The following is a 21492-nucleotide window of genomic DNA, read 5'->3' as shown; positions in this document are numbered from 1 at the left end:
GGCTACACAATTAGCACTACTCGGCCGAGTAGGCTCTACTCGGCCGAGTATTCAACTTAAGAAAATCCGTAGTATTACAGTGTTCACCCCTTAAAAAGAACTTCGTCCTGAAGTTCACACACCACTCTAAAACAATACACCACAAAACACAAAAAGACTTCCCCAAACAAACATTTATCAATGCCAAAGAACCACACAAGACACCACAAGACTCACTAACCCGACTCAAAATAAAATAAAACACATACGCGACCATCTCCTACCCCCCCTAAAAAGACAATGGTTACGTCCCCGTAACCAAACATACCTGATAAAAAAGACTAGGAAAACGTTCTCGCATGGCTTCCTCGGGTTCCCATGTGGCTTCTTCCACATTGTGATTATACCAAAGTACTTTGAGTAAGACCGTCTCACCATTTCTTATTTTACGAACTTTGCGGTCAAGAATCTCTTTAGGAGCCTCGGCATAGGACAAGGACTCGTCAAGCTCGATGTTCTCCACCTCAAGGATATGCGACGGGTCACTCACATACTTCCGAAGCTGGGAAACATGGAAAATATTGTGGACTCTGTACAAAGCTGGTGGCAAAGCTAATCTGTAGGCTACCTCGCCTATCCGATCCAAAATCTCATAAGGACCTATAAACTTCTGACTTAGCTTACCTTTCTTTCCAAATCTCATTACACCTCGCATAGGTGACACTTTCAAAAGGACCTTGTCACCTACTGCGAACTCAATGTCTCTGCGGTGCAAATCAGCATAACTCTTCTAACGGTCTTGAGCTGCTCTCATATTTTGCCGAATCATCTGGACTTGCTCCACCATATCCTGTACCAGCTGTGGCCCTAAAACCACAGCCTCAGAACTATCATCCCAACAAACTGGACTTCGACACTTCCGACCATACAAAGCCTCAAAAGGTGACATCCCGTTACTAATATGATAATTGTTGTTGTATGAAAACTCAATCAGGTCAAGTCTGTCCTCCCAGCTGCCCCCAAATTCCATGACACATGCCCTCAACATGTCCTCTAAGGTCTTGATGGTTCGTTCTGTCTGACCATCGGTTGCCGGATGAAAAGCTGTACTCATCTTCAAGGTCGTACCCATCAACTCCTGTAGTTCTTGACAAAACTTGGATATAAACCTCGCATCACGATTAGAAATGATATCCTTGGGTATACCATGTAACCGTACCACATGCCTCCTGTAACCCAATGCCAGCTGCATCTTAGACCAGGTATCTTTCATAGGAACAAAGTGAGCTGACTTGGTTAACCGATCAACAATCACCCAGATCATGTTATTACCTTGATGTGACCTAAGTAATCCGACAATGAAGTCCATGGAGATGGACTCCCACTTCCACTCGGGTACCTCCAAGAACTGAATCTTACCCTATGGTCTCCTCTGCTCACCTTTGACCCTCTAGCAGGTCAAACATCTAGCCACAAACTCAGCTACATTCCTGTTCATGTTTGGACACCAAAAAGTCTTCTTAAGGTCTTTATAAAGCTTGTCACCACCCGGGTGAACCGAATAAGGAGTGTAATGAGCTTCCGTCAAGATCACTCTCCTCAACTCTGCATCCTCAGGAACACACTATCTCCCATCAAAATGAACACTCTCATCTGTATGGATAGAAAACCTGGAAACTGCCCCACTCTCCACTCTTGACTTCCATTCCTAAATCTTAGGATCAAGCTCCTGTTTACTCTTGATGTTCTCATATAAATCTGGCTCGATCGTCAAGTCTCCGATGGTATCCCCCTTCCTTATCATGAAGATCCCCATCCTAGACATCTCATCCCCCAGCTTTAGCAAGGACATGGCCGTACATAGCGAATGAATGCTCTTCCTACTCAAAGCATCTGCAACAACGTTAGCCTTACCCTCGTGATAGATGATCTCCATATCATAATCTCCAATTAGCTCCATCCACCGTCTCTATCGCATGTTCAGCTCCTTCTGAGTGTAGATATACTTTAGGCTCTTATGATCAGAAAACACCTTAAAGGTTGCTCCATAAAGGTAGTGCCTCCAAATATTAAGAGCGAAAACAACTGCACCCAGCTCCAGATCATGAGTAGGGTAGTTCTCTTCATATGGCTTTATCTGCCTCGAAGCATAAGTTATGACCTTCCCTGCCTGCATCAAAACACAACCAAGACCATTCTTTGAAGTATCGGTATATACCTCAAAGTTCTCGCATCCCTCTGGCAAAGATAGAATAGGAGTTGTGGTCAAGTGTTCCTTTAAGGTCTGAAACGCCGTCTCACAACTCGCATCCCAAACAAATCTGGTCTCTTTCCGCATCAAGGCTGTCATAAGCCGCGCTATAGTTGAGAAGTCTTTCACAAACCTCCTGTAATAGCCGGCAAGACCTAAGAAACTCCGAATCTCAGCAACATTCTTCGGTGATTCCCACTTGGTCACGGCCTCAATCTTGCTAGGATCCACAGACACCCCCTTCTTAGATATCACATGACCCAGAAAAGCCACCTCCTACAACCAGAACTCACACTTATATAGCTTGGCATAGAGTTGATTCTCTCTCAGAGTCTGCAAAACTGTAATACCCGCCCTTTTAGAGACCCTTTGACCAGCGTTGACTGACCTTGGGAGCGGGAGTAGTCTTAGAATTGCGTGCCAAAACCACCTTGGGTTACGTTATATGAGTGGTACTCGATCGAGTAGCTAGGTTACTCGATCGAGTAGGGGGCCACTTGATCGAGTATGTTGGGTACTCGATCGAGTACCGAGTTTTTAGCGAGGGTTTTATATCGCGTTTTGTTAAATCCGCAAATCACTTCCGCCACTTTCCTCCTATCCTTCAGTCGCCTCTTTCCTTTCCCTTCACCTCAAAACCTCCATGGAAGCCTTTTGAAGTTCCTTGTGCCTTAGGAGAGCGTCACTTGAGTCGGGTAGCGGTCTTTTGCCGAGTTTCTCCTCTTAGGTATGTCATAATCATCATCCGTGTCATCCTTTACGGTTAGGGTTTGCTTGATAGTAATAGATAATTGTATTGTGGTTATAGGCTTTGCTTGGTCGCTGGATATGTTGGTTGTCGACATGGATTGGTTGCAGTTGCTTAAAGGTAGGTTCGCCTACTCAGTTTCTGTAGATGGTCTAGCGTGTCGGTCGTTGTGATTGTTTTATGATTGCTTAGTATCGTAATGGCATGGTGACGATTGTGATGGTGATTGTGTTGTGGTCTCTGGTTCTCGAGATGCGTTCTCGGCTGAGTGGGGTCACTTGCGGGAGTGGCTTCACGCTCTAGTTTCGCCCTTCGTGGAACCCGCCACGGAAGGGGATGTGCACATTAATGAGCAGGGTTGTCGCTCGATACGATGAGCGGGGCTTAGGTGGGAATGGCTGCGGTCCCCCAGTGGCAGGGCTGGTCCAGTGGACAGCCAGTGATAGAGTTGGTTGGGTTATCGTGATTGTGTTTGAGGTTGATAACATTGTATTGTGTTGGTATTTGTAGTTGCTGTTGTTGTATCTTATCTCAGTACTGACCTTGTGTGGTTGTTTGTTTGTTATGTGTCTGTCGTGATCCCTTATGGTGAGCAGTCGGTCTTAGCAGGTGTTGATGTTATTGATAGCTGGAGTCCGGGCAGGGATGAGTCTTCACGAGATATGATGGTCATAGCGAGTAGTCCTTGAGTTGTATCTTTTATATCGTTTGTTGGTTTAATCGCTTGTAATATAACATAATAGTTCTTTTATCGACATTTGATTATTACTATCCTCGGGCAACCGAGATGGTAGCGCTCTTATATGCTAAGGAAGGCCTAGTTAAGGCTCCTCTGAATATGGGGGTGTTACAAAATGGTATCAGAGCGACGATTTTGGAACCTGTGACAAATGAACTTAATGAACGTAGTGAGTCTAATAAAATGAACCTGGTGTATGTATAATGGGAGCCCCGCTGATGCTAGATTTTGGGGTGAGTAGGCGCCCTCATTTCAAAATCTTGGCCCCATGACACTTAAGCCAGTCACATGGTACGGGAATGTGGAGTCCGTGTGTTTATGTGTGATGTGTATGCTGATTGTGTCGAAGCTACCCATAGTTGAGCCTTAGTTAGCGTTAATAAGGATGTGATAGCTGTACTTGGGTCGTGATTAGTGAAGTGTTGGCATGATTAGTGAGCTTGTATGTTGATTTTGAGATACGTGACAAAGGTCTATTCGATAGAAATGCGTGGGAATGTGAATGGGTGTGCTATAATAGAAGGATGAACATGTGGGTGTTTGCTGTAAGTTGATGATGACGGTAGTCATATACGAGTTTATAATCCTACCGTAATTTCTATGATGGTAGTTATAGAATAGTCGAGTTGTAATTTGAAGCATAGCATATAGTGATGCGTTTATGCCTTATTGTTGGCTGAAATTTCCGCTGCGTAATAATTGATTTGTACAAGATGATTTGAGTATGATTGGATGTAAAACGTGATAGATTAATTTGTTATGAAGAGTATGCATTTATGTGATGTGTGAAAGAAGGAATTGAAGTTAATTATACGCTTCAAATTGAAGTGAATACGAGTTTAGTAGTAACATGTAAAGTAAGCTTAAGTGTAATATGATGGCATGATTATGTTTATAAATAATTCGGTAACAGGTAAACCGAGTTGGGTAACTTGTATAGCGTAATGTGACGTACACCTTATTCGTTGAAGAATTACATTTTGCGTGAGTAATGATTGTAATCCGTGATGGAGTGTGATAATTCGTGCCGAATTCCGAACTTAGTTTGGAATCGACACACAATGTTGTTTTGCAGGAATCTTCAAGTTACTTAGTATTTCTGACCGAGTACTTAACTATACTTGACCGAGTGCGAGTGCTTACTAGACCGAGTAGACCTCACTCGATCTAGTTAGGAAGCTATGACGTCGGGATGTGGAAAAAATTCCTGCAGATACTCGACGAATTAGCTCCTACTCGATCGAGTAGGGTGGTACTCGATCGAGTACCCTAGGCACTCGATCGAGTAGGTTACTGTACAGTGAGACTTACGGGTTTCATAAAACCCCTATTCTTTCTATTTCTTCCCATTCATCCTCTATATTTCGAGCCTTAAAGCTTGTTTCCTCTCAAAATCCTCTCAAAATCTCTCTTACTCTTGGGTTAGTGGTGATTCTTGGGGTTAATTTCTTTGTTTAATTTCGTTTCTTTACTTTGCTACTCAATTAAGGTATGCTTTTCTTCCTAATTTACATGATTTATTGTTTTGAATGTGTTAGAATAGTGAAATAATCTGAAATTTTCGATTCACATGGGTAGGTTGTTGCTTTTAATAGTTGAAATATGATTCACATGCCTTCTTTCCGTGTTTGTTGGTGATTAATTGTTGTAAATAAGATTAGAAATTGCAAAATTGAAATCGAGATTTCTAGGGTTTACGAAATTGAAATTGATTTTTGATTATTTTACATTGATTAGATGATGGAATTAAGTATGATGCATTGTTTATATCATGTTGAAGGATGGATTTTGATGATTTTCACATTAGAAAGTTGCCTTAAAACTCCGTCTTAAAAGTGCCTCAAATGGAAATTCGTGATTTATAATTGGAATTTGGTGTGGTGAATGGCATTATAAGTATAAGTTGAACTTCAATATGATTGTAGTGATGATAATTGATGAAAATATGCCAAAATTGTTACAGCTGTAAAGACCGTCTGAAAGATTTAATTAAGTTGTTGTCTCTAATATGGAAGATGATGATGATATGTTCTAAGTTAGTTTTCATGAGTTAGTAAGAATGCCTCACATGTGGATAGGGTGTGTATGGAACAACCTTAGAATCATGCTAGGATACCCGAAGTTGTTGACATGTGCAATCACCATGATAAATTTTTCACAACCTTGGCTTAGGAGTAGTAGTAAACTGAGTTTTATATATCAAATTGAGAGACTGCTGGTGAATGTGTGTACCTAGTCGAGTGCTCAAAGTTAATGGCCTGAACTATGTGCTTCACATGTCGAATTTGTTGGTGAATTTGAGGGCTTAACTGAGTATGTAATGTCCAAATTACTTGAAGTATATGCTTTACGTGTTTATGCAAGTTGCTTAAGTCGTATGCTGAAACAGATGCCGAGACTGAACATAGGAACTCGTCAAAGTAAACGGGGGAGGGGTAATCCACCTGAGATGGGGGAAGGGAGCGGACCCGTGGTACCCGCGGTTCCGGAATACCCTTCTGTTGTCTTTGTCGATTTCAAGCAGAGAGAGCGTTTTGTAACCTTACAAAAACACAAAATGAGACCTACGAGGTGTATATACACTACTTTGTTGGAGGAATTGGAGATAGAGACGGATGTCCGTCACATATTTGAGACTTTGGGTCTTCTTGGGTTGTATAGGCTGAGGAAACACTCTTATCCTTTTCTTACCTTGGAGTTCATGAGCTCCTTTAGCTATGACCCGGGCCGATCGTTGAGTTTAGATTGATGAATACCAGTTTTCTGTTGACTATGGATTTGTTTGCCTCTCACCTTGGGTTGGCCAAGCCTCCCAAGGATTCTATCACCAATATTCCAGCTGAGTGCGGTGTCTGCCGCCTAATGCCTTGCTTGACCGTAAAGCCAGCTCCCACCTCAAACAATATGCTGATTAATGACGTTCAGCATGTTACCTTGAGGGTCTTCCTCCGTTCTCTCTCGAACCTCCTTTATGATCGACCGGATATCAGTAAGCTGAACAACCATGAGGTGTTACTTCTGATTTCCTACTTGAACCCGGAGCGGACCAGGAAAGTAGTCTTTAATGCTTCTTCCATGGTTTGTGCCGCCCTTGCCTTGATGGCTACGGCCTCTTCCCGGTACTTGAGTTGTGGCGCTATCGCCACTCGGTTAGCTGAAAAGCTAACCTCTTTCGAGGCTTCTTCGGAGTACGTGCCTCTAGCTACCCCAGTGCCCACTATGGACCGTGAATACTATCTCGACCTGAAGTGGTTGAGGACCTTGGATGACGGTAGCCTAGCTTGGAGGGTGTGGGGCATGAGTTGGATGAAAATTCCAGCTCCTGAGCACCTCCCACCGACGGAGCCCTTAGAGCCGACGGTAGTGACTGTGGACTCGGATGATGAGGAGGAGGAGGAGGAGGAGGAGGATGTTGATAGACCCCGCCAGCTACAGACCTATCTCATCGACGACACCATTCTCGAGGTGATGCCAGAGCCGAAGAAGGGAGAGAATGCGTCGGTCGTGGCAGTGGAGATACCTAGGTTGGGGAGGGGACCTCGTCGAGTGAGGGAGAGGACCTCAGAGACTAGGCCACGGCCGGTGGCACCACAGCAGCAGCAGTGTTTTCCGTGCTACCCTTACCTCGACACCCTGGAGACGCGATCCATCTACTTGGCGGAGAGGGTGTCATCTACCTTGACACTCAGGAACATGCACGAGATGGCGTACGCTCAGGGGACTGGGACCGAGGGACCGCATCCGGTTTGGTGGAGTGGAGTTGGGGACTACACAGGGGTTTTCCATTCCTGCGGGGTGGATCAGTCGACGTGGGGGACACCTCAGTCCTTTGCCTACGGTGGCTTGACCCCATGGTACGTGAGCCCGGGAGCCGGAGCAGGAGGGGATGCGGGGATTGGGTCATCAGGAGCGGGTACTTCTGGCGGTGGTGGTGATGATGAGGTGATGGTGGAGCAGCAGCAGCAGGAGGAGGAGTGATACTCCTTGTTTTATCTTTGTTGATGGTAGTTGGTTTTAGTGATTAGTAGTGTGGTTAGACTTTAGTAGTTGTTTTCGTTGAGACTTTGATTTTGGACTTGTATTGTTGGCCATAAGGCCGGGTTTGTTACTTAACTATGTTGCAGGATTGTTTAAGGGGTCGGGAAATCATCCCGACTCAAGTTATATGACAACTATGTTTACGTATGTGGGGTTACGACAAGTTTTATAAGGCACCTTGGCCTGTAGGTACTCGACAGAGTACCACGTACTCTATCGAGTAGCTGCAGGAAAGAGGGATAAAAAGCATTCTGATCTGTGGGCTACTCGATCGAGTAGCCAAGACACTCGATCGAGTAGCATGGTACTCGATCGAGTACCGCTACATACTCGATCGAGTAGCACTGATACAGGAGATTTTCGAAAATCAAAAATGTTCAATTGTTTTATAATCGCAAGTCTGATGTTTAATGTGGTTATTAGTACGTAGTAACACCTATGAACCGTTAATTTCATATGTTGAAAGTCAAGTTTCGGTCTTATATGCATATTTGTCACAATTAGTGAAGTGGTGACGGTTTCTTGTCGTTTTAATGTTGCATATGCCATATTATCATTCATCCATTAAAGTTACATTTCTTCAAAAGTTCGTGCATACCATTTTAACGTGCTTTATCGATGGCGGCAGGTTATCCCGGTGGTGGTGTATGATTTATAATTTAACGCGTTTATGCTTAGCAAGTAATGTCCATAATCAATAATATGTTTCTAATTCACGTTATGAATCAAGTAATACGTAATATGTGTTGTAATTTCGCTGGTGAACTTCGGGGACGAAGTTCCTTTTTAGAGGGGAAGAGTAATGTCGCGAAATAAAAAAAAGACTGATTTTGAAATTATGTTTTGTCTACCTATAATGTTTTGTTGTTTAATTGCAAAATTTTCTAGTACCTTGGTCACTTTACTTGTATGAAGTGTAATTGGTTACCTTAGTTTGTTGAGTAATTCATGCGTTGAAGTGAAAATGATAGTATGTTTTAAAGGACGGTCGTAAAAAGTTAGTTGTGGTACAATGTGTTGTAATAGAATTGCGTTGTTGAGTAACATGGTGGTGTAGTTGTGCAGCATGAAGTTGTTATGAGATATGTTTCGGGTTGATAGTTGTTACCATATGATGGGAGATCGTTGTTTGTGCTGGTTCGTACTGTGAGATTAATGTTTTGTAGACAATAGTTTGTAAGAGTAGAGGTATACATATAGGGTGACAATTGATGGTGAGCATGTTTGTGTGATGGTTGCAAGAATTGATATATATATATATGTATGAATAGAGCGTTAGACGGTGATGATGATGACATGGGGGATGGTATTTCCATGGAGTAATGGTTTGAGCGGGAAGATTGGTGGGGTCGTGTTGTTTCCGTGGCTTGAGCGGGAGATAGGTGAGTTGAACTTCGGGGATGAAGTTCTTTTAAGGGGGGAAGACTGTAATACCCGCCCTTTTAGAGACCCTTTGACCAGCGTTGACTGACCTTGGGAGCGGGAGTAGTCTTAGAATTGCGTGCCAAAACCACCTTGGGTTACGTTATATGAGTGGTACTCGATAGAGTAGAGGCTACTCGATCGAGTAGCTAGGTTACTCGATCGAGTAGGGGGCCACTCGATCGAGTATGTTGGGTACTCGATCGAGTACCGAGTTTTCAGCGAGGGTTTTATATCGCGTTTTGTTAAATCCGCAAATCACTTCCGCCACTTTCCTCCTATCCTTCAGTCGCCTCTTTCCTTTCCCTTTACCTCAAAACCTCCATGGAAGCCATTTGAAGTTCCTTGTGCCTTAGGAGAGCGTCACTTGAGTCGGGTAGCGGTCTTTTGCCGAGTTTCTCCTCTTAAGTATGTCATAATCATCATCCGTGTCCTTGTCCTTTACGGTTAGGGTTTGCTTGATAGTAATAGATAATTGCATTGTGGTTATAGGCTTTGCTTGGTCGCTGGATATGTTGGTTGTCGACATGGATAGGTTGCAGTTGCTTAAAGGTAGGTTCGCCTACTCAGTTTCTGTAGATGGTCTAGCGTGTCGGTCGTTGTGATTGTTTTGTGATTGCTTAGTATCGTAATGGCATGGTGACGATTGTGATGGTGATTGTGTTGTGGTCTCTGGTTCTCGAGATGCGTTCTCGGCTGAGTGGGTTCACTTGCGGGAGTGGCTTCACGCCCTAGTTTCGCCCTTCGTGGAACCCGCCACGGAAGGGGATGTGCACATTAATGAGCAGGATTGTCGCTCGATACGATGCGGGGCTTAGGTGGGAACGGCTGCGGTCCCCACTGGCAGGGCTGGTCCAGTGGACAACCAGTGATAAAGTTGGTTGGGTTATCGTGATTGTGTTTGAGGTTGATAACATTGTATTGTGTTGGTATTTGTAGTTGTTGTTGTATCTTATCTCAGTACTAACCTTGTGTGGTTGTTTGTTTGTTATGTGTCTGCCGTGATCCCTTATGGTGAGCAGTCGGTCTTAGCAGGTGTTGATGTTGTTGATAGCTGGAGTCCGGGCAGGGATGAGTCTTCACGAGATATGATGGTCATAGCGAGTAGTCCTTGAGTTGTATCTTTTATGTCGTTTGTTGGTTTAAATCGCTTGTAATATAACATAATAGTTCTTTTATCGACATTTGATTATTACTATCCTCGGGCAACCGAGATGGTAGCGCCCTTATATGCTAAGGAAGGCCTAGTTAAGGCTCCTCTGAATATGGGGGTGTTACAAAAACCATCCTCAAGTGCTCCTCATGTTCTTCCTTAGTCTTGGAGTAGACTAAGATGTCATCAATGAAAACAACCACAAACCTGTCCAAGAACGGTGTAAAGATCCGGTTCATCAAATCCATGAAAGATGTTGGTGCATTGGTCAACCCAAAAGGCATCATCACATACTCATAATGACCATAACGAGATCGGAACGTTGCCTTTGGAATATCCTCATCTGCTAATCCTCAGTTGATGATAGCCTGACCTCAGGTCAATCTTGGAAAACACACCCGCTCCACTTAGCTGATCAAACAAGTCATCGATCATAGGCAAAGGGTACTTGTTCTTCACTGTGACGTGATTGAGCTCTCTGTAATCAATGCACAGTCTCATACTCCCATCTTTCTTCTTCACAAACAGCACTGGGGCTCCCCACGGTGACACACTAGGCCTGATATAACCCTTGCTTAGCAACTCATGTATCTACTTCTTCAACTCAACTAACTCTTTAGGTGCCATACGGTAAGGTGCTTTGGATATTGGACCTGTTCCTGGTTTAAGCTCCACACTGAAATCAACATCCCTCTTGGGCGGCAAACTCGGTATCTCCTCAGGAAAGACATCATCAAACTCTCCCAACACAGATATCTCAGCAGCTGTCTGCGGCTCTACTCGGCGATCTCTCACATGACAAAGAATCAAGGGGCAAACATGACTTTAATGTCATGACAGCTATGAACTTACACTTAGGTTTCACCACAAACCCTCTATAGGACACCCTAACCCCCTTTGGACCCTTTAAGGACACTTTCTTTTGTCGACAGTCTATCTTGGCATCATACTTACCCAGCCAATCCATCCCGACAATCACCTCAAACCCGTCCATAGGAAACTCTAACAGGTCTACCGGTAAATCTACTCCTCCAACCACCATAGACACACCCTTATACAACTTGAGACATGACACAGACTCCGCAGAAGGTATGAAAACATCATCCTTTACAACCTCAAACATCCCCAAACCCATGGACAAAGCATGACTCTTAGACACAAAAGAATGTGTTGCCCCCGAATCGAACAAAACAAAGGATGGTACATTATGAACAAGAAAGGTACCGGTGACTACATGTGCATCATCCTGCGCTTCCTGTTTATCCATCATGAAGAGCTTCCCACTGCTTTTCTGCCCTCCTCCCTGAACTGAAGCATTGGAGGTGCTCGGCTTGGCTGCCGAATCCTGGGTGGCGCTGTTGTTCTGACGCTGATAAGATCCACCACCACTGCGGTTATAGCTGTCCTGGTTGCTCTGCCCCCCTCTGTTGCCCCATGATCCACTCGATCGATTACTAGCAAAGCTCTGAGTCGGCCCCTAAAAGAAATTCCCCTGATGAGCGTCTGAACTAGTGTCGGGCCTGTAACTCGTGCATTCCCACCTCCTGTGGCCTACACCACCACAGTTGAAGCATGTAAGGCTGGAGTTGTCACTCAGACTCCGACCTCCAGTCTTTCACCGGCCACGAGATCCCCCTGAGAAACCAGCTCCACCAGAAAAAGCCTTTGCATGGTTGAAGTTTCCCTTCTTGTTGCCCGACTGACTGTTGCCTCCATTGTCATCCTTCCTCTTTTCAGCAGCAGTCCTCTCATTAATCTCTCTTGAGATATCTACCATTCTCTCAGCTTGGCCCGCCCTTAGGTACACTTCCTTAAGGTCAGTAGCAACCCCAACTGACATACGGCTCACGATCTTGGCAGATAAACCCCTCTCAAAACGGAGAGCCAAACCTCTCTGTCCCAACTGCATGTCCTCAACATAGCGGGATAGCTCTAAGAACCGATGATAGTACTCAGTGACTGTCATCTCCTCTGAAATGGTGAAGGAATCAAACTCCGATCTCATCTTGTGTCGGATATGCTCCGACACAAACTGCTCTCTCATAGCGCTCTTCAATCCTGACCACGGAATAGCCCCCCAGACCCTCAGCCTGGTAGTAGGCTCTAGCATCTTCCTTGATGTTTTGCCACCACACAGCGGCTTCACCTCTCAGGTAGTATACTACCTGCTCAACGATCATGTCATCGGGACATTTGACCATTTCCATGAGACTTTCAATCTCACTGTGCCACTTCTCGAGCAGCTTTGGTTACCCAACCCCTTAATATGTGGGAGGGTTGAAGCGGGCAATGATGATGCTAAGTTGAGTAGCATCCACCGGCTTCTCATTCCCTTTTCCCACATTCCTAAGAGCCTCAAGGAGAGCCTCTTGTTGCTCAATCATACGAGCAACCTCATCAACTGTCATCTCAGAAGCTTGAATCTGTGCGGCAGTTCTTTTGGGCGGCATTTTTAGCTGATAAGAGACAAGGAAACATAAGCACAAAAGCCTACGGCTCAAAATGTAAAACCTCTCCGCCAAAGGAACACTCGGCCAAGTACCAGATAGTACTCGGTCGAGTAACGACTACTCGGTCGAGTATCCCCGGTACTCGGTCGAGTAGTCGACTCTAGTAGCCGACCTCAAATTCACAAAACGCATACTCGGTCAAGTATAAACAACACTCGGCCGAGTATGCTCTACTCGGTCGAGTACGCCCAAATACTCGGTCGAGTAAACACATCCAGTAGCAACTGCTACTTACTGCCAAACTACACTCGGTCGAGTGCCTGGTTACTCGGCCGAGTACTCCCTACTCGGTCGAGTACCCGCCCTGCTCGGCCGAGTCATGCCAAAGACGGTAAAAAACAGTACAGGTTCTCTATCATGCTTTCCATTCCCACATCCATACATGCAACGGCAGAAATTCTAATGCCACATAGTAAACACATAATTATGCCAAAAACTCACATATGAAAACCGATACACCAAATTTCACATATTCATCTCTGTCGATACTTTTCCATACTCGACATACTTTTCGAATTCCACATACTCATTTCTTACTATCACATGTTCCAACTATGAACCTTAACATACATGCACATATACGACACACCTCTCAACACACTTCCCCATGTGACCGGCTCGAGTTAGTGAGGGCCAAATTGCGACTCCGGGACGTCTCCCAAGTCTTTGCGGTAGCTCCAAACAACTCTCCCCCGGTTCATTTTATTTAGACTTCCTAAGTTCATTATGTTCATTTGTTTTAGGTACCGGAATCTTCGGCTCTGATACCACTTTGTAACACCCCCTCATACCAAGGTGCCTTACCAGGACCACCCTACCATGAAAGTGTGTTACCATCTCGGTTGCCCGAGGTTAGTATATATCAAAAGCGTCTGAACTGAGGACATTTATTAAAATACCATAAAGTGTAAAAGTTTACATCAAACCAAATCCAAAACTGATTCAATGAAATAAATCCAAAGTCTGACAACTATGAGATCATAACTAAGACTCGACTGTGATGCTATGACTGGTGATGACAACTCTCCCATGACTGTCCCAAGCTCACTAATAGCAATACCTCGTCAAGCTCAAGCCACCATCCCCGAATGAATCACAAAGAGATTCCACAAAACAACAACGGGTCGGTATTACTCAATCAATATAAGACAAACAAACAAGGTAACCAGTTGATCATCCTTCACCCCAGTCTACCGATCTCACACAAGAATCGACTACACACCGAAGTGTGTAGCCCCGCCAGATTACCCATCGCAACAAAATCCTCGCCGCCGATGGTGATCGCACCCATCCCACCTAGTCCAGCTCATCAACGAGCGACTAACAATCCATGTCCTTTAATGTGCACATCCCCTCCCGTGACGGGTTCCACGGAGGGCGAACTAGGGTGTGAAGCTACTCCCGCAAGTGACTCCACCACAAACACAACATACACAGCCTCACAGCTGTCACAACACCACAACCATCACAACACAACCACACCAACACCATCACCACAACATCCGTACTCCGATGATCAGCAGATAACGACAATCACAATACAATCGAGTCTTAAATCAATGAACAAGAACCGAGTAGGAAAATCCTACCTTAGCAATCAACAAAGAGAGACGAAACCGAACAATCGAAAAGGCTCCTCTATAAAGTCTTCTCCTATACAATAACCATATAGCACAATTACACATTGCACAATTCCCCCCTATTCCCAAATTCCATATATACAGTAAACCCTACAAGAACATAAATGACATGGGGAATGAAACTTACCAACAGTAGGATGAGAGAATACACGCAAGGATTACGACAGTTCCACACACAATGAGATTAGAGAATGATTAGAGAGTGATTAGAGAATGATTAGAGTGATCGTAAAATGATTAGGGTTGAAAATGACGTTTTAGAAACTAACTTTGCATATTAAATAAACCTAAACACTCCCGCATCAAACCGCTGAAATAATACTCGCCAGACCGGATAATCGGTCGAGTAAAGTGTATCTTTCGAAAGATCCTCTATTCTATCGAATATTTTTCATACTTTTCTACGAAAGATTCCCCTGCAGAACCAAAACATGCTACACAATTAGCACTACTCGGCCGAGTAAGCTCTACTCGGTCGAGTATTCAACTTAAGAAAATCCGTAGTATTACAACTTGACACTCAACCTTGGCCTTTTGTCATGAGTCAACCTCTAATTTCTTACTCACCAAGTCCTCTTCCAAGTCAACCTTCAATCACAATCCACTAGACCAGTAGACCCACCCTCTACTCCTCCACACATATAAATCACCTCACTTTCCTTACCTCTTTGCCCCACAAACAATCCTAATTCCTTTTAATTCTCAATTCTCATCAATTTTTTTTTTGTTTTTAATTTCCCACTTCAATTCCCATAATGGCCTTTTCATTTACTCATAGAAAACTATTACTATCTTTAAAAAATAACAACACTATTAATATTCCCACAGTTGAAACATGTCTTTACTTTTGCAAAAAACTCAAAAACGACACCGTATCACCACCGGGATACTGCCCTACGACGTGTTTAGACATTTGCCCTTCGACTTGCCACCACTCTCTCTTAACCGTATACAATTATACACCATTGTCTCAACCAAGTAGGGCCCACAATTTATCTCCGTTACTAATCTCCATGCTTATACTTCTAGCTTCCGTTTTCCTCTTAATTACATTTTATGTAATCTACACTAAACTATGCTACCACTTTTACCATTTTACCCCTCAAAGAAGTAGTAGTGGCGAAGTCATGAGACAGGAGCACGAGGGTACAATGGTCTTTCACCCTATATGGTACGTATCGACAGTTGGATTAAATCCAACGGTCATAAACTCTATTAAGGTGATTAAGTACGAGGAAGGTAGTGTAAATAAGGAGAGTGATTGTGCGGTGTGTTTAGGTGAATTTATAGTAGGAGATGATTTGAGAATTCTGCCCAAGTGTAATCATGCTTTTCACGTGACTTGTATTGACACGTGGCTTACGTCTCATGTCACGTGTCCGCTTTGTCGTGCTCCGATTGATCCAACTGTCGATAGTGGACATGGTCGAGAGATTCCGACGAATGTAATTAGGGATAATAACACGTCAGCCAGGGAGGATGAGTCGTCTAGGCAGGACGACGTTGTTATTGTGGTGAATAATAATAATAATAATAATAATAATAATAATAATAGTAATGTGGAAAATAACAAAGGGAGTAGTTCACAAAGATGGTGTTGGGAAAGAGAGGCGGCTAGTTTAGTTAGTAGATCACTTTCATGTAGTGGAAAGATTTTCTCATCTAGGTATAATAATAATAGTAGTCCTAGTCTTCATAGTATATGATGAGTATGAAAGTATGATAAATGTATTAGTAGTGGATATTTTTGGAAACGTTGAGAAAAATATTTATGTTTTCTATCTAAAATGAAGAGGTAGATACGCAGTTTATAGACTATACCTCTGAGGTAGTACCTCTTATTGTTTATTTTCTGACTTTTATTTTAAAGTTTTTGAGTTCTGCTTTATAAAGTTTTTGAGCACATTTACTAAAACATTACACTAAAAAAATATAATATTGCTCAAAAACTATATTTATAAATGGTAATAAGCTAAGAAAAAATGTGTATATGCTTAAAAACTACAAGGTCTGAGGTACTACCTCAGATGCGTAATCCTTTTTTTCGGTAGATACGCTATATTTTTTTTTTTATTTTTTTTTTTTTTTTTGTAAATCATCCGGTTTAGTCCGGATTTGAGCCGGGTAGGACCACTAGGGCGGTAAAGCCCTCCCTCATGAGTTTTAACACTGCTGCGTTCTCAAGGCTCGAACACGAGACCTCTGGTTAAGCTAGAACAGCCCCTTGTCAGCTGATCTAAATGTTCATGGGTACGCTATATTGTTTATAACTTGATATGTGATGTAACGATATGTCGAATACAAAGTGAAGTTGTGAAGTACGTAAGTGATGATATATGATCATGCATGGTACAAATGTTAGAAATCCGAAAAGATGATAAAAAAGTGTAGTAAATATTTCATGGCAATACATTTTTGTGAAATGGAAGCAAAAATCAAAACCTAACAAGATAGAGAAGGGCATTGACGTTGATATTAATGTTGAAGAAAAAGCAAGAAAGTCGTTTACGTAAGGGCTCACTATAGGTTATAGGCAGGAATTGAAATTTCGTGATTGACTCATTGAGATCAATATTTCTGTTTTTGATTAATCTAAGGGATATGAACGACTTTGGAATTTTTTTGGTCTTATTTATTTTTGTGATTACTCGTATATTCCGTCCGTATTAGTTTAGACTTTATGTAATATATATATATGGTATAGAGTTTAATTTTGGGTTGATTTATGGGAATAATTTGAAGGAAAATGAGATAGCGCTGATACTCAATTGAGCCACACCCGGGGTATAATAGTAAATTACTCAAGTTTTTGAGTTTCTCCTTCCATACTTCGAATTTCAAACTGACTAATAATATATAGTGGGTCGGATAGTAACTTAAAATATCATAATTAATGAATTAAAGCAAAATCAAAAATAAATTGTATATATGCATTTATGATCATGCAATTGGTCTCCCTTGTGACGGGTTACCATTTGTGACGGATATTTTGTGAGATAAAATGGTAACAAAATGGGTTAGTGGAAAAAGGGGACCACATGAATAGTGTTACAGAGAGAGAAAAAGTGGGTACATTGTGAGGTAAAATGGTATCCGTCTTCAGCTTGTGACGGATATGTCATGTCTTCAATGAGAATTTGTGATGATCATGACACAATGAATCGTTGAAGCATATATAATGCATTTCTAGAAAACATGATGATCAACTAATTGAAACTTCTCAACACATTGAAAGATTTAATATGCATTAAATACCTAGCATGGCTAGCAATTGCATGACTACTTTGGTTACCCAATTGATTTAACGCTAAATTGATTCAATGAATGTTCTTAACAAATAATTTTTTGTCCATGGATGAATTTTGTTGAATTGATTGTACTTTTGTAGAAATCATTTAGCAGGAGAATATTATCCGTCTCTCAGATGCATTATGAACTTATTAAATCTTATCTTAATTTGATATGATTAGGTTAAGTAAAGTTACAAATTTACAACACTACCCATCAAGTTTGGCGCAAAAGTTAGAAACTGATCTTATTTATTTACATATTTTTTCCTTTTTTTAATTAGGTGGCGCCGAGTTTCGGTATCACCCGGTGACGCCCTATCATCATCCTAATTTGAATTATTAACCATCTCCTTATAATAATTCGTAACTCACAATAAACCATATTATTTTCCTAATTTTCTCATACTGCACGCCCATTATTAGCCTTTACCGGTAAGCTAATAAATGATCCATTTTATTGGCCATCTTCTCATAGGCACTTAGCCCATTATTAAGTTTTAACCTTGAGCCCATTAATTCATGTAGATTTTCTAAGTTAGATCAAATAATAGAAAAATGAGTAAAGGCTAAGATAGGGGACTAAACTTTCACAATTTTTTCAGTTAAGAGATTATACTTCTAAAGTTTTCGGTCTAGTCTTTTAAGAAGATGAAAATCAAGAAAATATTCTAAAAAAAATCCCATTGAAAAGGCTAAAAAAATAGACTAGCAATCTACATAATTATGAGGAAGATGAACATAATTAGAAAGAAAGATGATTACAAAAAAGATAAGAAGAAGAGCTTGAGGAAGGACACCATCAAAAGGAATTTCAGATCTCCAATTTTTCTTGGGGTTTTTGAGACAGTTTTCTCTCTAAAAACTATACAAGCTACTCAAGAGATCAACTTTAAACCCCTTGTTGTGCATTTTCATTTGTCTCATCATTTCCATCTTGGTCATCTCTATCAAGAGGCATATTACCTTTAGCACCCGTTGCCCTGTCTTTATAGTAAATTTCCTCCATTGCATCAAACAACGAAAATAGTTTCCGAAACATACCCTTGGCATTTTTTTGCATCAAACAACGGAAATGGTTTGAAAAATCAATTTAATAAATGTATTCACTTTTGCATTGCACAACTACAATTTTGAATATATTAAGATAATTTGGCGTTATTGCAATTCTTGTAGTGTAATAAATTTATTAATATCTGTGTATAAAAGTCATTTTTCCATATATGTTTTCTTTTATTCAAATGAGCCACCGCGGATAAGAATTGAACTTCAAACCCATGGTTGGAGTAAGAGAGCTTTTTGTGTATTTGTTAGTATTGTTTAGATATTTCACCATTTTTTTTTTTGGCATAGGTACAAAGACCAAAGAGAAGAGAGGCCAATTATTGAACAATTAGTCTTACTGAAGACGGGTCGGAGCAAGTGACGGATAATGGCACTCACAAAACGGATAGGGGGACAAGGTGGGGGCACCCCCATGTGCTTCCCTCTCTCCTCTATTTGGGTCATTTGTGAGGGAAAATGGTATCCGTCACTCCAAAGTGACGGATACGTGCCGTCACAAATGAGATTTTGTGATTATTGAATGCCTTCTGCACCAAATTGGGTGTAGAGGATCAAATTGTCTATAAAAAAACATTCATAAAATAGAAAAGTAAACAATTGACTGAGAAATCCAAAATGAAAAAGATAAACAAATGACCGAACGGAGAGAGTATCATACAACATTGATTGTAATAATTCGTGTATATTTTCTTAATTAAATTAACTAGTATAGATCTCATGCGCACGGTATCATACAATATTTTCTTGATTAGAAAACAAGAGTTAAATTAAGTGGTAAGAGTTATTTTCTTCCAACTATAAAGTTTGTGGTTCGATTCTCGTCCTCGAAAATAGGAGAATTAACTGGAAACCAAACCTAAAAGGAGAATAACTTTCATTCTCACCCCAATATTCGAAAATCAGTTGTTATATACGCAAACCTGCCTCACTACCTCCTTTATCCCTCCCCTAAAGCGCAGCCTAAACCCTTTGCAAAGAGTGGAATTTACGGAAATGTCAAATCGTGGTTCGACGGACATAGTGGTGCATGCTGTGTGTTCAGAGGATCTACCGGAGGGGAAAGAAGGATGTCTTTATGGTGAACTATATCGGGTTAATTTAGATACAGGGAAGATATCAAAATGCCGAGGACGTAAGCTGTATTTCGACGACGAGCTTACTTCCATGGCGATTTCAGGTGATATCATCTACATACTTGGCGGCGCCAAAGAAGACTATCCCGAATATGTTAAGGATAAGCATCCCAAACATTCACGCGTTTCATATATTGATCTTGCCAGCGATGATCCTGAATGGATGCAACTCCCCGAATGTATAACTCCCTTACTCACTGTCCCTGGTGTTACCTTCAAAGGTAATCTCTTTGTATTCGGAGGTAATTTTGAGGAAATTTTGAGTGACGACAGTTGGCAGTTTTATGGGGAGAAACTATGCCTTCCACTTCAACGACATGACAGCTGGCGTATCGTACCATGTCGTCCTCTACCACCACCAGAGGCCAATGTTATCCATTGTCCGAAGCCCAATAATGTCAGTACTCCAGTTGTTGTTGATTCGAAGAATGACCGCATCCTTGTCCATTTCCTTACCATTAACTCCCTTTACGCTTACTATCCTGATCGTATACCCAGATGGGATTTTCTCTTTTTTATTGGCTGGAGTCGCGTGGTTGGCGTTTTTGATGATATGATTCTATTCCATTCCCGGGGCTACTTCCATGCTTTTGACTTGCAAAACGGTTCAGAAATAAACGACATTATCATTTCCGCTGATTTCCCCTCTAATCTCCTTTACCTAAAGTACGATGCTATAATTCCTCTGTCCCCACCTGGTACCTTCTGCCTCGCTGTCTACTACCCGGAGTTTAACCTGCCCGACATAACTCATCTAGTATTTGCCAAATTCCGTGTTTTGCGTAAAACTTGTGGACAGATTCACATCATCTTTATCTCTCATCACAACCTTGCCCTTGATTGTAAGGCATGTGTTATTAATTACGTCCCCATAGGTATGTTGTATGTACTTCCTATTAATTTACTTTATCTTTCGTCACAACCTTGCCCTTGATTGGCGGGAGTTCTTGAGGCACTACAATAATGTTGTTGTTGGTGGTGGTCCAGTAGTCTATATGGACTCAACTTCACCCGTTTATTTCGGATGTTGATCCATTTTAGAATTGGGTACGTGGATGGTTAGTTGGGAAGGCTCGGTTGAAATTGACATCCCTGGTTTATATCATGGCCAGTTCAGTTGTACATTAACGTCCGAGGTAATATTAATGATCCTAAAAAAAACGGGTTTTTATGACAGCGAATTTGGAAGATGCACATAATCCATCAAAGGAAGATAGTTGTGGTGAAGCAGAGCAACCTGGCCTTTTGGGCATTTATGTTGGCACTCATCGTATTTGAGATATAAGCGTAGTCTTGCTCGCCAAGCTGGGGTATGTTTGTTGGACAAATTCTGTTTCTTTAAATTAATTTTGTTAGCTTACTTCTTTTTTAGTTGCGGCATATTTAGGAATTTTTTTCAAAAACAGGGCTTAAATTCAAAGAAATTATCAAAATGAGGTTTTGTTGAAAGTTATTACCCAAAATGGGTCCACGTCATACCCGAAGTTAGAGTAGTATTCAAGTCGCTTTCCCGCTAAGCGACTATAT

General features: G+C 41.9%; 1 protein-coding gene across 1 annotated transcript; it reads left to right on the top strand.

The window, feature by feature from the left end:
• Nucleotides 1-19728: 19728 nt before the first annotated feature.
• LOC141646352 (uncharacterized) lies at nt 19729-21325 on the top strand. The gene is made up of 2 exons (XM_074454265.1): nt 19729-20840; nt 21143-21325. The coding sequence occupies exons 1-2, from the start codon at nt 19826-19828 to the stop codon at nt 21241-21243; spliced, it is 1116 nt and encodes a 371-aa protein (XP_074310366.1). The 5' UTR covers nt 19729-19825; the 3' UTR covers nt 21244-21325.
• The last annotated feature ends 167 nt before the right edge of the window (nt 21326-21492 follow it).

This window comes from Silene latifolia, chromosome 3, assembly GCF_048544455.1.
Source record: "Silene latifolia isolate original U9 population chromosome 3, ASM4854445v1, whole genome shotgun sequence".
In the NCBI taxonomy this organism is placed as follows: domain Eukaryota; kingdom Viridiplantae; phylum Streptophyta; class Magnoliopsida; order Caryophyllales; family Caryophyllaceae; genus Silene; species Silene latifolia.
Note: the sequence above shows the minus strand (reverse complement) of the source record. Positions and strands in the feature narration are given on the sequence as shown.

Bases quoted from the DNA above. Each gene is read 5' to 3' on its own strand.
- LOC141646352 (XM_074454265.1), top strand. From the start codon at position 19,826: ATGTCAAATCGTGGTTCGACGGACATAGTGGTGCATGCTGTGTGTTCA. The intron at 20,841-21,142 runs GTATGTTGTATG...TTTTTATGACAG, and splicing joins TATTAATTACGTCCCCATAG to CGAATTTGGAAGATGCACAT.